The sequence below is a fragment of the Papio anubis genome, chromosome 3 (assembly GCF_008728515.1).
Source record: "Papio anubis isolate 15944 chromosome 3, Panubis1.0, whole genome shotgun sequence".
NCBI lineage: Eukaryota > Metazoa > Chordata > Mammalia > Primates > Cercopithecidae > Papio > Papio anubis.
Genome location: NC_044978.1, coordinates 149,058,964 through 149,080,152, shown reverse-complemented (window position 1 = coordinate 149,080,152; position 21,189 = coordinate 149,058,964). Strand labels below are relative to the sequence as shown.

General features: G+C 38.9%; 1 protein-coding gene and 1 pseudogene across 2 annotated transcripts in view; both read left to right on the top strand.

Moving 5' to 3' along the window:
* The window catches only part of NWD2 (NACHT and WD repeat domain containing 2), a 200,214-nt gene that overhangs the window by 169,171 nt on the left and 9,854 nt on the right, over positions 1 to 21,189 (top strand). The window contains exons 4-6 of the mRNA XM_003898567.5: positions 11,363 to 11,566; positions 14,972 to 15,116; positions 20,422 to 21,011. Of these exons, the coding sequence (XP_003898616.2) occupies positions 11,363 to 11,566; positions 14,972 to 15,116; positions 20,422 to 21,011 (939 nt within the window). The remainder of the gene's footprint in view (positions 1 to 11,362; positions 11,567 to 14,971; positions 15,117 to 20,421; positions 21,012 to 21,189) is intronic.
* LOC108585881 lies at positions 9,276 to 9,943 on the top strand (annotated as a pseudogene). Its single transcript, XR_001902436.3, has one exon. The product of XR_001902436.3 is annotated as a 60S ribosomal protein L17 pseudogene (transcript).

The following is a 21,189-nucleotide window of genomic DNA, read 5'->3' as shown; positions in this document are numbered from 1 at the left end:
TCTAAAAGTGAAATTTTATATCTACTGCCAAACTATGTCTTCAAAATGTTATATTCATTTTTATTGGCTTTCTGTCTGAGAGTGCCTGTTTCCTAGTTGCCTAGAAACCATAGGTGTGCTCATTATTTTCCTCTATCAGTTTAATAAGCAAAAAGATCTTATCACATTTGCGCTTTCATTTGCAGTTCTGTGGTTGTTAAAAGGGTGAGCATTATTATTTTTCATAGTTACATTTATCTTTTTGCATATATGAATTACCTATTCATGTCCTTTATCCATTGTTCCATTGCTCTATAACAGCTCTGTATAAATGTTTTGAGTATTATTCTCTTCTCTGTTGACTTCAGTGACACTTTTCCATTATTCCTCCCTCTGCTTCTGTGGCCATGCTAAAGGTTGGTGATCCTCAGCTCCACCCTCTTTCCACTCTGTAATTGCCCCTCAAACTATCTAATCCATACAGGTATCTGACTGCTCTCCTAGAAGAAAGGCACAGGCTGGGCACAATGGCTCACAGCTATAATCTCAGCACTTTGGGAGGCTGAGACAGGTGGATCACAAGGTCAAGAGATCAAGACCATCCTGGCCAACATGGTGAAACCCTGTCTCTACTAAAAATACAAAAATTAGCTGATGTGGGGGCACGCACCTGTAGTCCCAGCAACTCAGGCGGCTGAGGCAGGAGAATCACTTGAACCCAGAAGGTGGAGGTTGCAGTGAGCTGAGATCATGCCACTGCCAGTCCAGCCTGGTGACAGAACTAGACTCTGTCTCAAAAACAAAAAAACAAAAAGAAAGAAAGAAAAAAGACACAAAAGGAGCAGGAACCATGACTGTCTTAGCATGACCAACTGTCCTGGCTTATCTGGGACTGGGGTGGAGGCCATTCCTGGGACTTTGAGTGCTCAAACTAGGACAGTCCTGAGCACACAGAAAGAGCTGATCACCCTAAAAGGTTAAGTATTCAATAAGTATTGACTGAATGAATCCTTGATAACTGCCAGGACTACGATTTCAGCCAGCTTAATCTTTTGGCCCACAGATCCACACATCTCTACTTCTTCATGGACAGCACCACTTGAATAACACAGACATGTCACTTTTTTTTTTTTTCTTTTTTTCTTTGGAGACAGAGTCTCTCTCTGGCACCCAGGCTGGAGTACACTAATGGGATCTCAGCTCATTGCAACCTCCGCCTCCCAGACTCAAGGAATTCCCCTGCCTCAGCCTCCCGAGTAGCTGGGATTATAGGTGCATACCACCATGCCCGGCTAATTTGACATCTCATTTATAATATGTCCCAAACTCTGTCTCCACTACCCCTCTGAAAACTCGGCTCCATTTGTATTCATTTTCCCAGTGAATTCTTTCTCTAGCATTTTAGAATTCCAGTAATCCTGACACATTTCACAGTTCTCAATTTTGTGAGGCAACTGCCAGGGTTAGGATTGTAATCTGTACTTTGGAAGTAACGTAAGTTAACAGCAAACTCCAGAATGGCTCCATTCCATGTGGCTCTGTTAGGCAGCTCTTTCACCCTTATGACTGTTCCCTTTGTTCTAATACTTCTAAAGAATAATGGTTGTGTTCAGTGGTTTCCAAGTCATGAAACTTCCTTGCAGGCAAAAGCATCTTGCAATAAGTAGAAAGTAGCAGAATTATTATTAATATAAGGAGTTCAGGAGGGAGTTTATGTGTGTAAATTTAATAACTATAATTAAACCACAAATGTAGGTTTCAAGAAAGGTAAAACTATAATGTGATTTTGAGAAAGCTGAGAATTGTTAGCTCTCAAAGAAACATGATTGAAGCATCAGTTTAGTTATTCTGCTGTATGTTAGATGAAATTGGTAAATTACCTAATCTATGACTTGACTGCCTCATTTTACGATCAGTGCCAAACACAGCAGACCTTATGTTGACAATATCACATTCATTTTGTTCATCTGTATGCTTGTATTAGTCAGTTCAGGTGGGAAGGACAAAATACTGTAGACTGTGTAGATTAAACAACAAAAATTTTTTTTCACAGTCTAACTGGAAGTTTAAGATAAGGGTGCCAGCATGGTCAGGTTCCAGTGAGGGCTGTCTGTTTCAGACTAGAATAGGGGCCATCTTCTCTCTGTGTCCTCACTTGGCAGAGAGAGCTCTGGTGTCTCTCTTCCAGTAAGGGCACCAGTTCTGTTAGTTTAGGGCTCTATTCTTATGACCTTATTTAACCTTAATCACCTCCTTAAAAGCCCCATCTTCAACACAGTGACATGGGTAGTTAGGGCTTCAACATACGAATTTTGAGGAGACACAAGTTAGTCCATAGCAATGCTGGCCTTCCTTTATAGAGAAACCGAATTTAAGTAACTCAATTCCTGCAAAGATAGCTACGAACACACTGATTATAATACAAACAGCTTCATTTTTGTAAACTTCTGTTTTACATGTGGATTGCCGCCTGCCCTTAAAATAATGCCTGTATTCTCTATAAAGGTGACTCTGTACATCTGTTGCTGGGGTTCCAACTAGCTAGTGCAGTTAACCCAGCATAATTATTTTAAAGCTCTTTTTCTCCACCCCTGGAACATTGATAAGTTTGTACTTATCTGACCACACATTTTCTTACTTTCATACCACCTATAAGCAACTACTTGTGCATTTTTTCCTCCCTTCTGGCCTCTGTCTTTCCAATCAAGAAATACTTCATTCTTCTATCTATCCAGCTATACCTCTCAGCATTTTTTTCTATTCTGTGTATGTATGTATCAGTGTGCCATATATATGTGTTTCTCTATAAACTGTATTTCTATAGTGATACTTTATGTATTGCCAAGTGCTTTACATTTCAGAGTGCTTTCACCCTCACCTGTTTGACTCTCATGATGCACCAGAGGAGGTATGTGGCCAGATAAATATACAAGGGAACAGTTTTATCTCTGTTAACAAATATGAAAGCTGAAACTCAGAGAGACAAAACAATCTGCTTACGTCACTCCTAATGCCTTGCCTTCTACTAACCTCAAAATATTCTTTCTTTATCTGCAGATTAGATTAAGTATTTGTACCCATGAATGTATCCCTTTGTTGATATATCCTATTTCAGAGACTCATATTTGTAATACGTGAAACACAGGCTTACTGTATACACATTGTGGGAAATTGATTTTTTTTTGCCCATAGACAAATGCCAGTAAATATCAAATTATTATCGACCATCAGAACCATCATGGATATCTGGATAATTGAATGTTTTGGAATGAAAAATGCTTAATGTGCTAGATATATCTGCTAACATTCATTCTTGGCAACCCTGCATACAAGCGTGTATCTGTAATAACTGAGAAATGAACAGTTTTCCAAAAATATTACCCTCATGTCTGTTGGTGCCAAAAATATGACCTTTTTTAAAGACCTTATCTAGATTACCTTTAATATGGACCTTATTTTAACAGGGAATGTTTTAATCACTTGTCATTATTATTTTGCAATTTATTATCATTTTCCCATCTCCCCCTGTATTAGAGTTCTCCAGAGCAACAAAGTCAATCGAATATATGTAGATGATTTATTATAAGGCATTGGCTCATGCAACTGTGGAGTCTGACAAGCCCCACAACCTGCCATCTGCAGACTGGAGACCTAGGGAAGCTGGTGGTATAAATTCCAGTCCAACTGCAAAAGCCAAAGAAACAGCAGTGCCAATGGAATAAGTCCCAGTCAAAGAGTAGAAGATCAATATCTCAGCTCAACAGTCAGGCAGAGAGAACAAATTTTCCTTTACTCTGTCTTTTGGTTCTCTTCAGGCCCTCAATGGATTGGATGATACATACGCAGTTGGGGAGGGCCATCTGCTTTACTCAGTCTACCAATTCAAGTGCTAATCTCATCCAGAAACAACATCACATACCCAACCAGAAATCATGTTAAGTGAAATATCTGGGCATCCTGTGGTCCAGTCATGTCGACACACAGAATTAACCATCACATCCCCATTTCTCCATTTCCTCTTTCTACTAGTGACATGAGAAGCTTAAAGTTTGAGTAATTGAGTTGTAATTTACTTCTAAATAAAGTATTCTATGTTTGTGTTACAAATTTAAATATATGTATAGGTGCTTCTTGACTTCCAAATCATTGAGAAAATAATGTTAAGTTGTGAATAAGGTGTTACTAGCTCTTTGGCGGGGTTCAGGTGGTCTCACTCCACAGTAGAGTCCTTAACACTGACCATGAGCTCCAGGGAAGACATCACAACCACCATTGTTCTCCCACCCAAAAGAATAAATCAGGTAGAAAGAATACCAACACCCAGGGCTATAACACCGAACATGCCATAGCCCTTGTGCACAGTGCCCCCTGGAGTTGTGCAGTGCACAGCCTGCACATTCATACATGGTAGCCCTGCCAAGGGTACTGGCTACAAGAGGTATCACAATCAAATGAGCTGCTCTAAGATACTCTCAGAAGGGGAAGTAGTACAAGAACTTGATGAAGTAGAAACAATGGGGATATTGAATTTAAAGCCCCATATTCAAATGCTGGTACTACCATGTCTTCTTGGAAACATGGTCTTGGGCAAGCCTGCTGAGGTCTGGGAGCCTTGGTGTCTCTCCCTACTTCACAGATGCTTGAGTGTCAAATGAGATCATATATGAAGGAAAATTATGCATAAAATCATAAAATTTTATTGTAATAAATAGAAGCTTATAGAAAGAGAGAAATAGGCCCACCTGCCTTGCTCCGGTGACTGGGTTGTGGGAATAGGGCATTTAAAGAGTATGTGCTTCAGCTTGTTATAGCACCAGTTTGTGGAGGAGGATGAGTGAAGATCTCTTTTCCTTTACAGCTCTCCCATGAGCAATGGCTCATAAGCAGCAGTCCAGGGAGCAGCTGCCTCATGCCCAGCAAAGCATGGCATCCATAACCCCAAATACTCTATCCTCACCTGTCTTTCCTGACATCCCACCACAGAGTAACGTCAAGGACACACTGAGTTCATCAACACCTTCAAGAATACTTATTCCTGTATTCTGTTTGGTACAATACAAACTGCATGCCGTAGACTCAGACCCCAAAGATTCTCAGTTGCAAGCTCAGGCAGAGCTAACTGCACATGATGAGCAGAGTGGAGAGAAATCAATATTTGCCCAATGGAAAAGAAAAAAACATCAATTGAGAAGAGGGAAAATGTTATCTCTAAGCCTTTGAAAGCAGTGGCTTAGATGTAGCTATAGCAGCATGTAAAGAAGGAAAATGAGATTTTAAGAAGTAGAGAGTCTTTTTACATTTAAGTTCCTAGTTCTAAAGAGCTCAATAGTTCAGAAAGTATTTTTAATTGTGGTGAAATTCATACAACATAAAATTAACCATTTTAAAGTGAACAATTCAGTGGCATTTACTACATTTACAGTGTTGTACAAACACCACCTCTATCCAGTTCCAAAACATCAGGAAGTGTTTGTTAAGTCTGAGAAATTTTTCTTAGATTTTTTCAGCCTTTTAGACTTAACTCCCCAGATTATATTTGAGTGTTGTATTGTTGCTTTCTGCCTACCTGATATTATGTGTCTTCAGTGTTTAAGAATAGGCCAATTTAAATGTGTTTCCACATTTGGTAAGGTGGATGGGAGAGAGGTGACTATAGATTTCTACAGACAGGCAAAATCCCATATGTTTATTTTCACATATGTATTGACAGAATGTTTAAACTATTCAATAAAAAATAGAAAATTATTTCAGTCATATGCATTTCTTCTGTCTAGGGTCATAGGCAGATGGATCAATAGTGTAACTCATAAAAATGGACTTCAATGCAAAATTGAATGTAGTCTCTCATCTCTGCACCAAGTTTTTCCTTACAAACTGGCAAAGTTGGTTTAACTAAGCAAAAGCAAGATTTTTGAGAATTGGGGTCAGAAGGGTGTGGAAAATCTGTTTCTCTTTCAGTGACTGGAATGAATACTCTATTGCCAGTGAACAGAGAAGGATGCCTTCTTGTTCATAGCTGCTATGGCTGCCCTAAAGTCATTCATGGATACTGCCCATGGCTGCAGAGCTAAGGAATAGTCTAATTGGGAAACAAAACAGTGGAATGCATCTTGCTGCCTAGAGTTTAACTGCTAGCCTCTTGAACTTGGTCTTCCATCTCCACCTCTGCTCTGGTCCATTGACCATATGAGCTGGACTTTGCAACTGAGTAGGACTGCCCCCTTTTGTAAATTGACTCTGGTCCTGGTAAAATATTTGTGTGTTGCCTTATTTGTAAATATTTGTGTGTTATTTTAGAACTGTAACTACACACACCACACACACACACACAAACCAAAAATATCTTACTGAAAAATGTGGAAGCAAAATTCACTTTTGCTGTTTGTCAAATAGCAAGATAAGATTGAGGTAGAATCCTGTCTTAGACTCCTAAAAATTAACTGATTCATGATTTATGAGCATTCCACCTAAAGGAAGAATCAATAGTGAGAAGGAAAAGAGTAAGGGAGAACAATCCAATAAGTAACTTGAAGCCTGTAGCACATTATTACTTTTCTGAAGTTCTATATTACCACTTTATATATAGTAGGCACTCGATATATATTTGTTATTTGAATGGGATTAGGATATTTTTTCTTCTTTAGTAATCTTTAAGGAACATTTTGCCTTACTATATTTATTACATAATTACAGTATTTGGTGCCAGGTGCTCAACTGAAAGAAATGATTATTTTTAAATAGCCCTTGATTTTTGAAATGATCCACTGTGGTCCAGGCTCTGCCCCTTCAGTACTTGCTAACCATTCCTCATGAGACCACATTTGCACTGCCCATAGCAATGGCTCTCAAATTCTGAATTCCTTTGGAACCTCATTTTAAAATGCAGTTTCCTTGGAATCTTCACTCACAATGTTCTTTCCATCTGAGAATGGACCTAGCAACCTACATTTTAGCAAGTACCCTGGGTGATCCAGATGTAGATGATCTGTGGAGCATATTTTAGAAACCGATCCATAGATTTGACTGAACCCTAGTCTCTGGGACCAGCCTTGTTTAGAGCAGAAAGAAGTTGAAGAACCAACAGTACATTGCTGTGCAATCATGATGGTGCTGTCCAGGGACAAGATCTTGTTTCTGTACTCTCTATTTTGTCCTCTTCCCTGCCTCATGCCCAAAACCCAGCTGGTCTTGCCTTGGATTGTAGTAACTAGTCCATGATATTCCAAGACTGAATTGGCTACTAGATGGAGTGTTTTCAATTACTAAATCCAATATTTAATGTGCTGTCTGTCTACCTGGTCCTCCACAAATGACCAAACTCCATCTGTATACTTTTTTGAATTCTACCAATGTCTACTGCTTAGACATTCTCTTATTCCCTATTTCGCCCATGTGGGTCTGTTTGATGGCACATCCCAGCATTAAAACCTCATTCTTAGTGGCATACAGCCCCAACTAAGAGTGCTGATTGTCCAGAATTAGGCAAGATAATGGGATAATCACCAGGTTGGTTACCCTAAAAAAGATAATGTTCCTCTGTATGTGTGGTAAAATGAAAGACCATGCCAATTTGTTTAGCATAAGAGATTTTGGAAGAGGAAACCATTAGAGAAGTTTGGGAAACAACTTGAGATACATCATTTTTGTTATATAAACCTGTTATCAAGATTGGCCCAATGTAGATTAAATAGAAGTGCTCTTAATTGGCCTTCAGGCGAATACAGTGGGTTGGGATTAGCACACCCTCTGTAGAACCCTCATATATCATGCTGAAATAATGGATACCAATAATGTGGCATCCCTCCATTCTAGCCCCTTCCAAAGGGACTTTTGCAGCCAAAAAGAACTGCTAAATTAGATCTACTTCCTTTCTGGTCATTGAGGCTAGTACTGAGGAGGCTTGAGCTTGAGGCAGTGAATTCAGGTGCTCACAGTCACCTTACTAAACCACTTATATGAGATGGCTTATGTGCTAAGGAGAGAGAGAGGACATGGTCCAACCAGAGATATGTTTATACAGTACCTGCTTAAGGAATACGGCTGAAATGAGTATTGCTCACAAAACTGGTACCTTCCCAAATTGTTACTCCACCTATTGAGAGCTGAACTATTTTACTTGACTACAGAGAGAAGCTTCAGAGAAGAGCAAAACAAACTTTAATGATTTCTTTCTCTGTCTTGGTTCATTCATTTAGTCAACAACTGTGTGTTTTAATCCTTTCTATAGCTAGGAATAAACAGCTCTGGCCTCTCCCTCAGAAAGCTTACTAGTGTGTTGTAGAGTTTAGGTCATGAATTTATGTGGACACAGATCTACCAAGGACTTCTCCTACTCTTTCGGCTGCCTGTATCTGATGAAAAGGACACTGTGAATACTGGATAGGCAGGAGAAGTAGTCAGAAGTGCCCCCTAGGGAAACCAAACCGGAAATTCACTTTCCAGTGGATAAACACAGCTTGATGTTTATGCTAAAATGTTAATCAACAAGAGGAAAGAACAAAAGTGCCCCCAGATTGAACAGAAAGTGTCTCATGGATACAATAAAGCAGACAAATTGCTTTGGTAGGCTTATGTAAGAGGTCCTTTGTGTTCCCTCATTTCTACTAGGTAAGATGAAGATTAATTGAAATGCCAAGTGCTATCTAAGCTAATAGTTTTATTAGCTTAAACCGGAAGTTCAGCCGCCTGGAGGACTTGCTAAAACATAGATTGCTCAGCTCTGTAACCACAGTTTATTTTTTAGTAGCTCTGGGATGGGGCTTGAGAATTCACATGTTCCCAGGTGTTGCGGATGCTGCTGGTTCCAAGTCCACGCTGTGAGAACCACTGGCTTAAGCAGACAGTTTCAACAACCTTGAAAGTGTTGCTCCACAAAGCAAATCGGCAGTACTACTAATTTCTTTTAAAGATGGAGTCTCGCTATGTTGCCCAGGCTGGAGTGCAATGGCACGATCTCGGCTCACTGCAACTTCTGCCTTCCAGATTGAAGCGATTCTCCTGCCTCAGCCTCCCTAGTAGCTGAGATTACTAGTACGCACCCGGCTAGTTTTTGTATTTTTAGTAGAGACAGGGTTTAACCATTTTGGCCAGGCTGATCTCAAACTCCTGACCTGAGGTGATCCTCCCGCCTTGGCCTCCCAAAGTGCTGGGATCACAAGTGTGAGCCACCATGCCCGGCCTACACCACTAAATTTAAGATGTTTAAATACCTGCTGTTTTTCTCACTACAAAATAGTATATATGTATACCAAAAAAAGGTTTTTAATAAAAAATAATAAACTTATTTAATGACCTATGTAAATTTGAAACCACCCAAAGATAGCCATTAATAACCTTGCTTTGGCTCTTTCCCTAAGCGGCCTGAGGTAATCTGTGAAAATGGTTCGCTATTCACTTAACCCGGAGAACCCCACGAAATCATGCAAATCAAGAGGTTCCAATCTTCGTGTTCACTTTAAGAACACTCGTGAAACCGCCCAGGCCATCAACGGTATGCATATTCGAAAATCCACGAAGTATCTGAAAGATGTCACTTTACAGAAACAGTGCGTACCATTCCGACGTTACAATGGTGGAGTTGGCAGGTGTGCCCAGGCCAAGCAGTGGGGCTGGACACAAGGTCGGTAGCCCAAAAAGAGTGCTGAATTTTTGCCGCATATGCTTAAAAATGCAGAGAGTAATGCTGAACTTAAGGGTTTAGATGTAGATTCTCTGGTCATCGAGCATATCCAAGTGAACAAAGCACCTAAGATGCGCCGACGGACCTACAGAGCTCATGGTCGGATTAACCCATACATGAGCTCTCCCTGCCACATTGAGATGATCCTTACTGAAAAGGAACAGATTGTTCCTAAACCAGAAGAGGAGGTTGCCCAGAAGAAAAAGATATCCCAGAAGAAACTGAAGAAACAAAAACTTATGGCACGGGAGTAAATTCAGCATTAAAATAAATGTAATTAAAAGGGGGAAAAAAAACCTTGCTTTGCATTTTTATAAAATGTTTCTTATGTATGTTTGTGTATGCATATATATGTGATATTCTCTCTAACATATGTACATAATATTCTCTCTCTTCTCTATATATATAAATATCAAAATCACTAGAATCATCTTTTATTTTTTTGAGACAGAGTCTCATTCTGTTTACCAGACTGGAGTGCAGTGGTGCATTCTTGGCTCACTGCAACCTTCTTCTCCCGGGTTCAAGCGATTCTTGGGCCTCAGCCTCCGAAGTAGCTGAGATTACAGTCACATGCCACCACGCCTGGCTAATTTTTGTATTTTTCAGTAGAGACAGGGTTTCATCATGTTGGACAGGCTGGTCTCGAGCTCCCGGCTTCAAGGATCCACCCGCCTCAGCCTCCCAAAGTACTGGGATTACAAGCGAGAGCCATCACACTCAGCCTGGAATCATCTTATGAATACCATTCTATAACTTACACTTTTCATTTAATATGTATTTGTAAACATCTTTCTAAGTCAATATACTTGTATGATACAATTTAGTACATCTTTTGAATGAACATTTAGGTTCATTTAGGTTATTAGGCAATTCTTTCAAAGAAACCAATTCACCATAAGTATTTTTGGAAGTATTTGCATCCTTAATTATTTCCTAAAGGCAAATTCTCAGAAGAAAAAAATGCAAAGTAAAAAGTTATATGGATTTTTAGGGCTCTAAATACATATTGCCTGATTAGGTTTCTAATGCTAGACCATTTTACACACCCATCAGCACTCTATGGTTATTTTCTCACACCTTGACATAAGGCTGAGTACATATTTGTTCATTGTTTTTCTGTGAGAGGTTTCTTTTGCCAATTTAATAGAGAGAAAATGCTCTCTTGTTTACATTTTGAATTTTTTTTTTTTAGTTACCAATGGGGTTACTAGTAGTATCACATTCAGTGATGTCATACTTCTTTTCATTGTAGGGGTGTGAATCTGAAACTTAGGATTATGCTATCAATTCTTGACAAAGCAGTTATTTGGTTTGAGGCTTTACAGTAATGTTTGACATTTTTAAGGTCTAGCACATCATTTTTCTTTGATATGAACAAACAAATCTCAGAGTAGATCAGCTTTTGTTGTATTACGTAAACTTTGAGAAAGTAAATTGGCTGCAAAAATTCTTTATTTTGAATTGATCTGATGTGATTGTGATATGGAGTCTCATTTCTCAGTCTATGAATAATTTGTTGTAATATAATTGATCTAATTTTACTTAGGAAATCAACTATCCACTGTGACCAAAAGAGAAAACTGATGGAGCAATGTATTTTGTTATCTATTGATTAATATTTATTCAGTGACCATGTGATGTGAATACTAAAATGAACTTTCTTGGTGATACACTAAATTGAACTTTCTTGTTGATACACAGGGACTATTAGGTGAAAAATATGGGAATATCCGAATCCCTGGAGAAGTTGAAGCCTCAGAGTTTGAAATGATTTTGGATGCCGCCATAGAGGCAAAGCTGGAGACCAAGTTGCTGGAGGAGTGGTACTGTCGAGATGAGAACTCGGTGCCAGCAGCCTATTACCTCAGACCCAAGACAGAAATGCTGAAAAGCAATAGAAATGCAGTAAGCTGCTTTTCCAGCCAGCCTATGGATCTGTCCATTACTACATTATTACCGTTTACGTCATCCAGGGGTGGTTCTGCACAGAAAAGACAGAAAGTTACTCTGCCCTAGGCCCCAAGTTTTCTTTTTTTTTTTTTTTTTTTTTTTTTTTGCGACGGAGTCTCGCTCTGTCGCCCAGGCTGGAGTGCAGTGGCCGGATCTCAGCTCACTGCAAGCTCCGCCTCCCGGGTTTACGCCATTCTCCTGCCTCAGCCTCGCGAGTAGCTGGGACTACAGGCGCCTGCCACCTCGCCCGGCTAGTTTTTTGTATTTTTTTAGCAGAGACGGGGTTTCACCGTGTTAGCCAGCATGGTCTCGATCTCCTGACCTCATGATCTGCCTGTCTCGGCCTCCCAATGTGCTGGGATTACAGGCTTGAGCCACCGCGCCCGGCCCAAGTTTTCCTTTTAAAACTAAATCCACACTGATCCTTAGGGAAACACAAATGAAAGCCACAATGCCAAGTCACTTTACACCTGTTAGGATGGCCATCAAAGAGTCAAAAGATAGTAGGCGTTAGAGAGGATGTGAAGAAAAAGGAATCCTGGTACATTGTTGGTGAGACTGTACATTGGGGCAGCCTCTGTGGGAAACAGTATAGCCGTTCCTCAAAAAATTAAAAATAGGACTACCCACTTCTGGGTATATATCCAAAGGCAATAAAATCACTGTCTTGAAGATATGTCTGTACTCCCAGGTTCATTGCAGAATTGTTCACAATAGCCAAGATATGGAAACAGTCTAAGTGTCTGTCAGCAAATGAAAAGATAAAGACAATGTAGAAGGAAATTAAGGAACATTTATATACACACATACTGTGATATTATTCAGTCTTTTTAAAAGAAAACAATCCTACCATTTACAGCAACATGGATGAACCTGGAGGACATTACGCTAAGTGAATTAAGCCAGGCCCAGAAAGACAAATACCGTATGATCTCACTTATATGTGGAATCTAAAAATGTTGAGTTCATGGTAACAGAGAGTAGAAGTGTGTTTACAAAGGTCTGGGATTTAGAGGAAATGGAGAGATGTTGGTCAAAGGGCACAAACTTTCATAGTGACTATAGTTAATTATAAACCTGAAATTGACTGACAGAGTAGATCTCAAGTGTTCTTACCACCCACCAAAACAAAGGTAATTATGTGAGGTGGTGGATTTGTTAGTTAACTTGATTGTGGTAACCATTTCGCAGTATATACATGTATCAAAACATCACATTGTGCACCTTTAAAAATTGAATGAAAAAAAACTAAATCCAAAACTAAGAAACTATAAATTGTCACTCACCTTTCCATTTAGCATCTCTAACTTTCCTTCTAGTCTAATTTTCCTTCTTCCTGAAGTATATCCTTTATAAGTTCCATCAAAGAAGGTTTACTAATGATACTGATTTTTACTTATTAATATTGGTATTATTAAATAATTAATAATTTAATGAAATAATTGGTCATTAATTCTTAATATTAATTGGTTAAATTTCCATTAATGAAGCTCCCTTTGTTTACTTATCTGAAAAGTTACTGTTTTGCCCACTTTTCTATAATGTGTCCATTTATTCTGATTGGTATATGTCATGCTTCCTGTATCTGTGAATTCATATAGTCTCTTAATTCTAGAAAATTCTCAGTCATCATCTCATCAAACAATGCCTCTCCTCTATTCCCTCTGCTCTTTCTTTGTGCTCCTTAATTATGTTTGCCTTCGGCCATCTCAGTCTGTCCTCTACGGCTTCTAATTCTCTTTCACATAATCAATGAAAAGGGATCATTTCACATGATCAGTTAGGTTTACCCCAATATTCCCACCCAGAGAAACAATATTCTTACAGATAATTACTTTGAATAATACATGTGAGGGTGAAGAAGAAAAAAATTAAGAAAATTGATCATGCGAAACTGATCATAATAATATCATCATAATCACGATCAGTTTCACATAATCAATTTTCTTATCTCTGTGCTGCTTTCCAGAAGATAACTTCAGATTATTTTTCCAGTTCACCAATTTTTTCTTCAGCTGTGTTCACTCTGTCTGTACATTGAGTTTTCAAGTTTGACAGTTACAGTTTTTAATTTTGTGAAAGGTTCATGTGTGCATTTGTTTTCTGTGGGAGGAAGGCCTTTGTAAAATCTACCTAGCTATGATTTATAGTCTCTTTTTAAATTTTAACTTAATATTTTTTCTTTAACATTTTAAACAGTCCATTTATATTCATGCATCTTATGGAGAGTGATGGAGTGATTCATGCTTGAGCATGATGGAAACATTGTTATCTACTTTCCAACTTGGCTCCCAAGTTTATGATATGTCCCTTAAAAGCAAATGAAAGAGGAAGAGAGGAAGGGTGAACCTGTTCACTGAGTAGAATATTTAGGGAGACTGCAAAGAAGGTATAGATACCCAACCCTCTGCCAAAGAGAATGTCCTTGATTCAGTCAGCACCCAGGCAGTTCCAAGAGGACAGCTGTGGGTTACCCACAGTTCTCCACTTCGGGATCTGTGTATTTGTCATTCTGGTATCCAACATAACACATTTTCTCTGTACAATAGGAAATTAGATCAGAATCCTTGATTTTTCTTCTTTGCCCTCACACGTATTATTCAAAGTAATTATCTGTAACAATATTGTTTCTCTGGGTGGGAATATTGGGGTAAACCCAAACCATTTCCCAGTTAAAGATGCCACGAGTAAATATAGATAGCAAAGAACCTGATACCCCAAGAAACCAGTTTATACCATGATCTAGGGGATTTTCTCATGTTACTATTTAATTTGCTTTAATTGTTTCTTCATTTATTTTTATGATCCACTAGGGAAATTGAGATTATTCCTAAAACCCCATATGATATTTCTGCATAAATTATTATTGAATAAATGAATGTATTAGTAAGATTATCATCAAGACTATGTAAATGTTACTTTATTGGTAGGCATTCCTCCCATTTTATCTCCTAGTGGACCATCAAAACAAATGAAGCTAAAATAAATAAAGGCAATTAGATATAACATAAGAGCACCTCCCCTTTAACTTTGTCTCCCCTTTCAAGGACACCAGAGATTATTTTCTTATGGCATTTGTATCAAAAACTCAAATGCGAAAAGCATGGTATATAAGAAAGTCCAATAAACACACCCTATTTGGGTGACACCCTTGTGTAATTTGGTCAAGTTCGCATGCAACATGGAAATAATTTCTAACTTTCAGGGACATCAAGGGGATTATATTAGACACTGTCTGTAAAGCACCTATCATAGTATTGGCACATAGTGGGCCTTCAAATAATATAAATTTTCTTGTTCTTAAATATTATTTTTTTTTGATGATTGTAAGACTAATTTCTCCCTTTTACATCTCTATAGATGCAGCCTTCTGCCAATGCTGAAAATGAGAAGACATGGCAAGAGGTATCAGATGAGATCAAGAAGATATTTAAGGCTGCTGTAAAGCTGTTACACGAAAAGGGTAAAATGAAACACAGCCAGGCTAGGAGGTACCTGTTCTCAGGTAATTTTCCCACACCTTCAGTAAAATAAGAAATAGATCATTAATAGGTACATCTACTGCTTCCCTTTAATGCCCTGCAAATTTAATCTCATTTACTGCCTGATGAAATTTAATTTTTTAAATGTTCCTATGTTCTGGAGAAGCAAATGTTCTTTTGTTTTAATTCATAGAAAAGTCTTTCCTTAACTCGAAGGCTTCTCTAGAAAATGTGATTTTAAAAGAAGCCAGAGGTGGCCCCGGATATAACTGACCACATTCTGCCATGACTTCTCCGTTGAGCTGTTCATTCATCATTCACCCGCTTATCCAGCAAATATTAATGAACCTGTTGGGTTCCTATGTGCCAAGCACTGGGGAGACAACGCTGAGTAAAAAGACAGGGTCTCAGGCCTCCTGCAACTTATTTTTTTAGAGGGAGGAAAATATTCATAAATGATAGCCAAGTAATCAAATAAATGAACAAGATCATATCAAAAGTGATTGATAAGTATTGTGAATAAAATAAAGCAGTCATAGGATAATAGTGACTGATAAAGGATGTGGGGGTCCAGATTTAGATAAGGTGGGCAAAAAGGAGTTGACTTTGGACCTGAATTACAGAAGAAAATCAGAGCTGGCAGTGTCCTATGTAGCTAAGGTAGAGAATTCCCAGCAAAGGGAGCAACAGGTTCAAGACCTCTGAGACAGGAATGTGCTTAGTTAATTCCAGGAGCAGGAAAAAGAAAAGGTAGCTTTGCTGCTTGTTTGTTTGTTTGTTTGTTTGTTTGAACTTTTACAAGGAGGGAGAGATGAGGATAGAACTTGAGCACAGGCCATAATGGGAACCTTATGTTTTATTCTGGGTGAGATGGAGCCATTGGATGGTGTGACACAGGGATTTGGTAGGCTCAAATTTAACGTTAAAATAAAAACCTACCCACTTATTCAGGTATATTTCAGTCTATACCGTACCATGCATTCTGTGTACAGAGGCTCACCTGTTGGCCTTTCTCAAACATGGAAAGGAAGCTTTATCATTAGAAGTTGCTCAGGAAACTACAGAACTGAAGGAATATGTCAGTCATAGTTTCCAGGGAACAAACACAAGTAGGTAAAAGTAGTCAGATTTGTAAGCATTTATTTTGAAAGTTGATAGTGAAAATTTATAAAGGGAAAAATTATAATAGCTGCTTCTTCAGACTGGTGTTGGAATGGTGCAGCGAAGCTTTCGTGAAAACCTAAAAGGCACTAGGTAATCATTCTCACTGAATACATGTGTGTGAAGCTCAGAGAAGATACAAATCGTTTTGACAAATTTAAAAGTTAGGGCTTATTTAAAGTCTTCCTGAAAATACCACAATCATCAGGAATAAGTACTATATTTAAATATATAGATTAGGGTTTATCCTTGTTCCTTTGGAAACTTTAGATCCATCTTTGAGGCTTAGGCTCTTCACCTTTATCAAAGACAGAACAGCCCTGTTCCTTCAAGAGCTGTCTTAGAAAAAAGTACCTAGGCCGGGCGCGGTGGCTCAAGCCTGTAATCCCAGCACTTTGGGAGGCCGAGACGGGTGGATCACGAGGTCAGGAGATCGAGACCATCCTGGCTAACACGGTGAAACCCCGTCTCTACTAAAAAAATACAAAAAACTAGCCGGGCGAGGTGGCGGGCGCCTGTAGTCCCAGCTACTCGGGAGGCTGAGGCAGGAGAATGGCGTGAACCCGGGAGGCGGAGCTTGCAGTGAGCTGAGATCTGGCCACTGCGCTCCAGCCTGGGCGACAGAGCGAGACTCTGTCTCAAAAAAAAAAAAAAAGAAAAAAAGAAAAAAGTACCTAGAGTGAAGCTTTCCTATTATTTATGTAAAAGACACCAGTTTGGGGAAGTTATCCTCTTATTTACAATCACACAGCTCCAGTGTTTCCTTATTTCACTGGCAAACACTTGTCCTAGCTTTCCCCATAGTGAAGAACTCTGTCCACATGGATAGCCATGTGAAGATGAGAAATTTCACATGAGCTACTGCAAGTGGGCTGTTTCCTGCTTGGGGTTATATCTCCTGAATATATACATGCTCATGACAATGTTGTTTATTTTACATTCAAACTCCTTTTAAGATCATGTCTGCACAATCAAAATTGCTGACGTGCCAACCCTTTCAAATGGATATAGTATACGTTATATTTTTAGAAACCTTGAAATAAGAATACTGGATAGAACCTGTTAAAGGTGTATTATTTATGTTTGAATGTAATTTTTCACGCTTCTTGTTTCACCTTTTTAAACAACAGGAGAGGAAGAGAAATAAATTAAGACTCTAAAATGGTGCCCTTCTGAGAACATCAAAACTCAGTGGCCTTGGGAATCGTAAAGAAATCAATTTCTCATGGGTAATAGTTACCAGGACTGGAAACCTATTTCTACCATTACCTTCAGTGGGTGATATCACTGGTTAAATTTCAGAACATTAAGGAACATGCAAAAGCAGAAAATAAATATAACATTCTAATAATGCCCTAAAATTCTCAAATGTATGATATTTATACATAGGCATCAGAAATTATGAATAAAAGTTCCCTAAAATCATAAGCATGCACTTTGCCTCTAAAAATAACTCTGTAGAGTTGCCTTTGTATCATAGCTCTCATTTATTTAGGTATATTTAAGTCTATACCATACCAGGCATTCTGTGTACAGCATTTTTCCCCCCTGAGCCAAGCTTAGATGGGCTCTGCCAAATTGGTTTATCTGTATTTCTTTTTTTGCTCCATTTATGATCAACACTTCTGCTTGATACACTCTTTCCATAAATGTGATAACAACGTCAAGTTAGAGTTGAGTTGTTTCCTGGGAGTCAAAGGTGGCAGAGCATATCTCTGATTATAATGCATTATATATAGATAATACAGTTTGACCTCTTCCTTTCTCTTCAAGATGCTCTCAGAATGTAGCAAGCTGCTAATCCAACCTGCTAGCATTTTACACAGATGACTAGAAAAGAGATGGATCCAAGGCTGCTAGTAGCTCATGATGTCCAGATTTCTGGCATCTTCCCTTATCTACTTTATAGCAAGTTCTTACTCTTCCTTAAAAAGAATAGTAGACATATGTTTATAAGCTCCTTTAACTGGCTTCCTTAACCAGCGTGCTCAATTAAAACCCTTTGTAAAATGTACCGATGCTCATGACACAGCTTACTAGACACTGGCAGCTACGAAAATAACTTTTTCATTTGAGTTGAAAATTTCCATTGAAAGGCTGTCATGACTGAAAAAATATTATCACAAGAGTCCCACTGAAAGGCATCATTTTAAAATAAAATTCTCACCCTTCTTAATAGCTACATTATAGAATATATGTATATATATTCTAGATTTTGCTTGACATTGGAGTTATGGCTAGCATATAATTTTTTTCAATTTATGGCCAGACCAGCCCTGTGTATTCAGAGCCTCCCTGACAGAAATTTCACAATCTGAGATCAAAGCACCTGCAGATTCTGTGTCTAATGAGGGCCAACTTCCCACTCCATGTGGCTGTCTTCTTGCTGTGTCCTCATAGGGCAGGAGAGGCAAGGGAACTCTCTGAGATCTCTTTTATATATGAACATGACTTTCATTCATAAAGGCTCTGCCCTCATGAACAAATCACCCAAACACCCCACCTCCTAATGCTATCACACTGGGGATTAGGTTTCAACATACAAATTTCTGGGAGACACAAACATTCAGTTTATAGCACTCCATAATGGATTATTTTTCTCAATGTTCTGTTTTCTCTCACCATTGTATCCTAAGCAGCTGTCGTCACGCCTGTAATATAAAAGGTGTTCAATGAAGAGCAATTAGATGAAGGAAAGCAATGTGGAAGGAGGAAGAAAGGAAGAGCAGCCAATTTTAAGACTGCTTGCTTTGTAATTCATTTCCATTAGCTGATTTTACACATTTTTTTTTTTTTTTTTTTTTTTGGAGACAGAGTCTCGCTCTGTCCCCCAGGCTGGAGTGCAGTGGCGCGATCTCGGCTCACTGCAAGCTCCGCCTCCCGGGTTCCCGCCATTCTCCTGCCTCAGCCTCCAGAGTAGCTGGGACTACAGGCGCCCGCCGCCTCGCCCGGCTAGTTTTTTGTATTTTTTAGTAGAGACGGGGTTTCACCGTGTTAGTCAGGATGGTCTCGATCTCCTGACCTCGTGATCCGCCCGTCTCGGCCTCCCAAAGTGCTGGGATTACAGGCTTGAGCCACCGCGCCCGGCCGATTTTACACATTTTTTACACATTTTACTACTGATCCAGTTTAAATTTTTCTTATGGGGAGACAAATTATTATAATGTATATTTACTTATGTGCAAGTATATGTGTTGTAAGCCATAATATGTTATATTTTAGAAGAAATGAAGTTATATACTAAGTCATTTTTTTTTTGTATTTGTTCCGACGGATATTATAACAGTGACATAGATCACCCAGATTAATCAGTCATCAGAATATGATTATATTTTGCCTTAAAATGTGCTTTTGGGCTGGGCGCGGTGGCTCATGCCTGTAATCCCAGCACTTTGGGAGGCCGAGGCGGGTGTATCACGAGGTCAGGAGATCGAGACCATCCTGGCTAACACAGTGAAACCCCATCTCTACTAAAAATACAAAAAATTAGCCAGGCTTGGTGGCGGGTGCCTGTAGTCCCAGCTACTCAGGAGGCTGAGGCAGGAGAATGGTGTGAACGTGGGAGGTGGAGGTTGCAGTGAGCCGAGATCCAGCCACTGTACTCCAGCCTGGGAGACAGAGCGAGACTCCGTCTCAAAAAAGAAAAACAAAAATGTGCTTTTGTATTGATATTTGATCATATCTGACTAGGACTCAATACACCTCAAACAAAATGGTGAGGTCACTTTGTTAAGGAAAGGCTGACAAGGAACGGTTAACTAGCTACATCCTTCAGCCTCCTCCTCTTTCTTTCCTGGCCCAAATGGGTCCCTGCTGTTCCCACTGAGAACCTCTGAAGTCTGAGAGGAAAACTGAGCAGCAATTAGAAATAGTGGATATTAGAAATATCCACTATACATTTGATATGCTTTCTTTATTATGCTTATGTCCAACCTCTTCCTATGCTTGGGGAGAAAATTAGATAATTTTATGTAAAACCTGTTCTTCTGGGTTGCTGGCTGATTAGGAAAAGACAAATAAGAAATCAGGAAATTATTCTAAAGATTACTTCGCTATAAACCATAAGCAAAATAATTTACCACTAATGACTAAGCATTGACTATTGAGAATGTGGGTGTGTTGCTCCTTTGTTCTAAGCAATAAATTCCTTGTTATATTTTCTTTCAGCTATAGAGGATGAGTTTGACTTTGCTCTGGGAAAACAAACTCCAGCATTTCTAAAGAAGTGTGTTTGCTACATTAGGAAAATTGCTAACATTGAGCGCTTTGTGAAAATCCCAGAGATGGGAAAATACATGGATATAACTGGAACAGAACCGAGGATTATTCGGGACCCAGAAGCCCAAGAGAAGCTGATAAAACTCAGGGATGAATTTATTCCTACTATTGTTGCATCATCTAATCTGCGAGTGTACACATCTGTTACTCATTGTGACATGAAACTAGGCTACTCCCAAGAAATAGAAAATCATTACATCGAAGGACTTGGTAAACAATTTTATGAGGACATGATTGACATAATTCAGGCAACGGTACAACAGAATTTTGACACTGAAACTGATACACTCTATGACGAAATCCTTCAACATTCATCATTATGTAAAACATACGCCTCCTTCTATGAGTACAAATGTGAATCTCTAAACATAGTGCATAACTACATTCTTCCAAGCAAAACTGGACACATCAACCCTCTTATTATATACGGTGGGCCATGCACTGGGAAGACCCTTCTGCTAGCTGAAGTAGCAAAGAAGGTAAAAGCCTATTCTTTCCTGTGTATATTTGTAAAAACTTGTACTCTTGGAAAATGGTAAATTAATCAAATTCATTTCTACTTTCTGCGTTTCCTATATGAATTAGAGTTGGTCTTTTAGGAGTGAATACTTCAGTGCTTCTTTTTTGCTGGTGTGACAGTTATATTGAGAGAGCAAA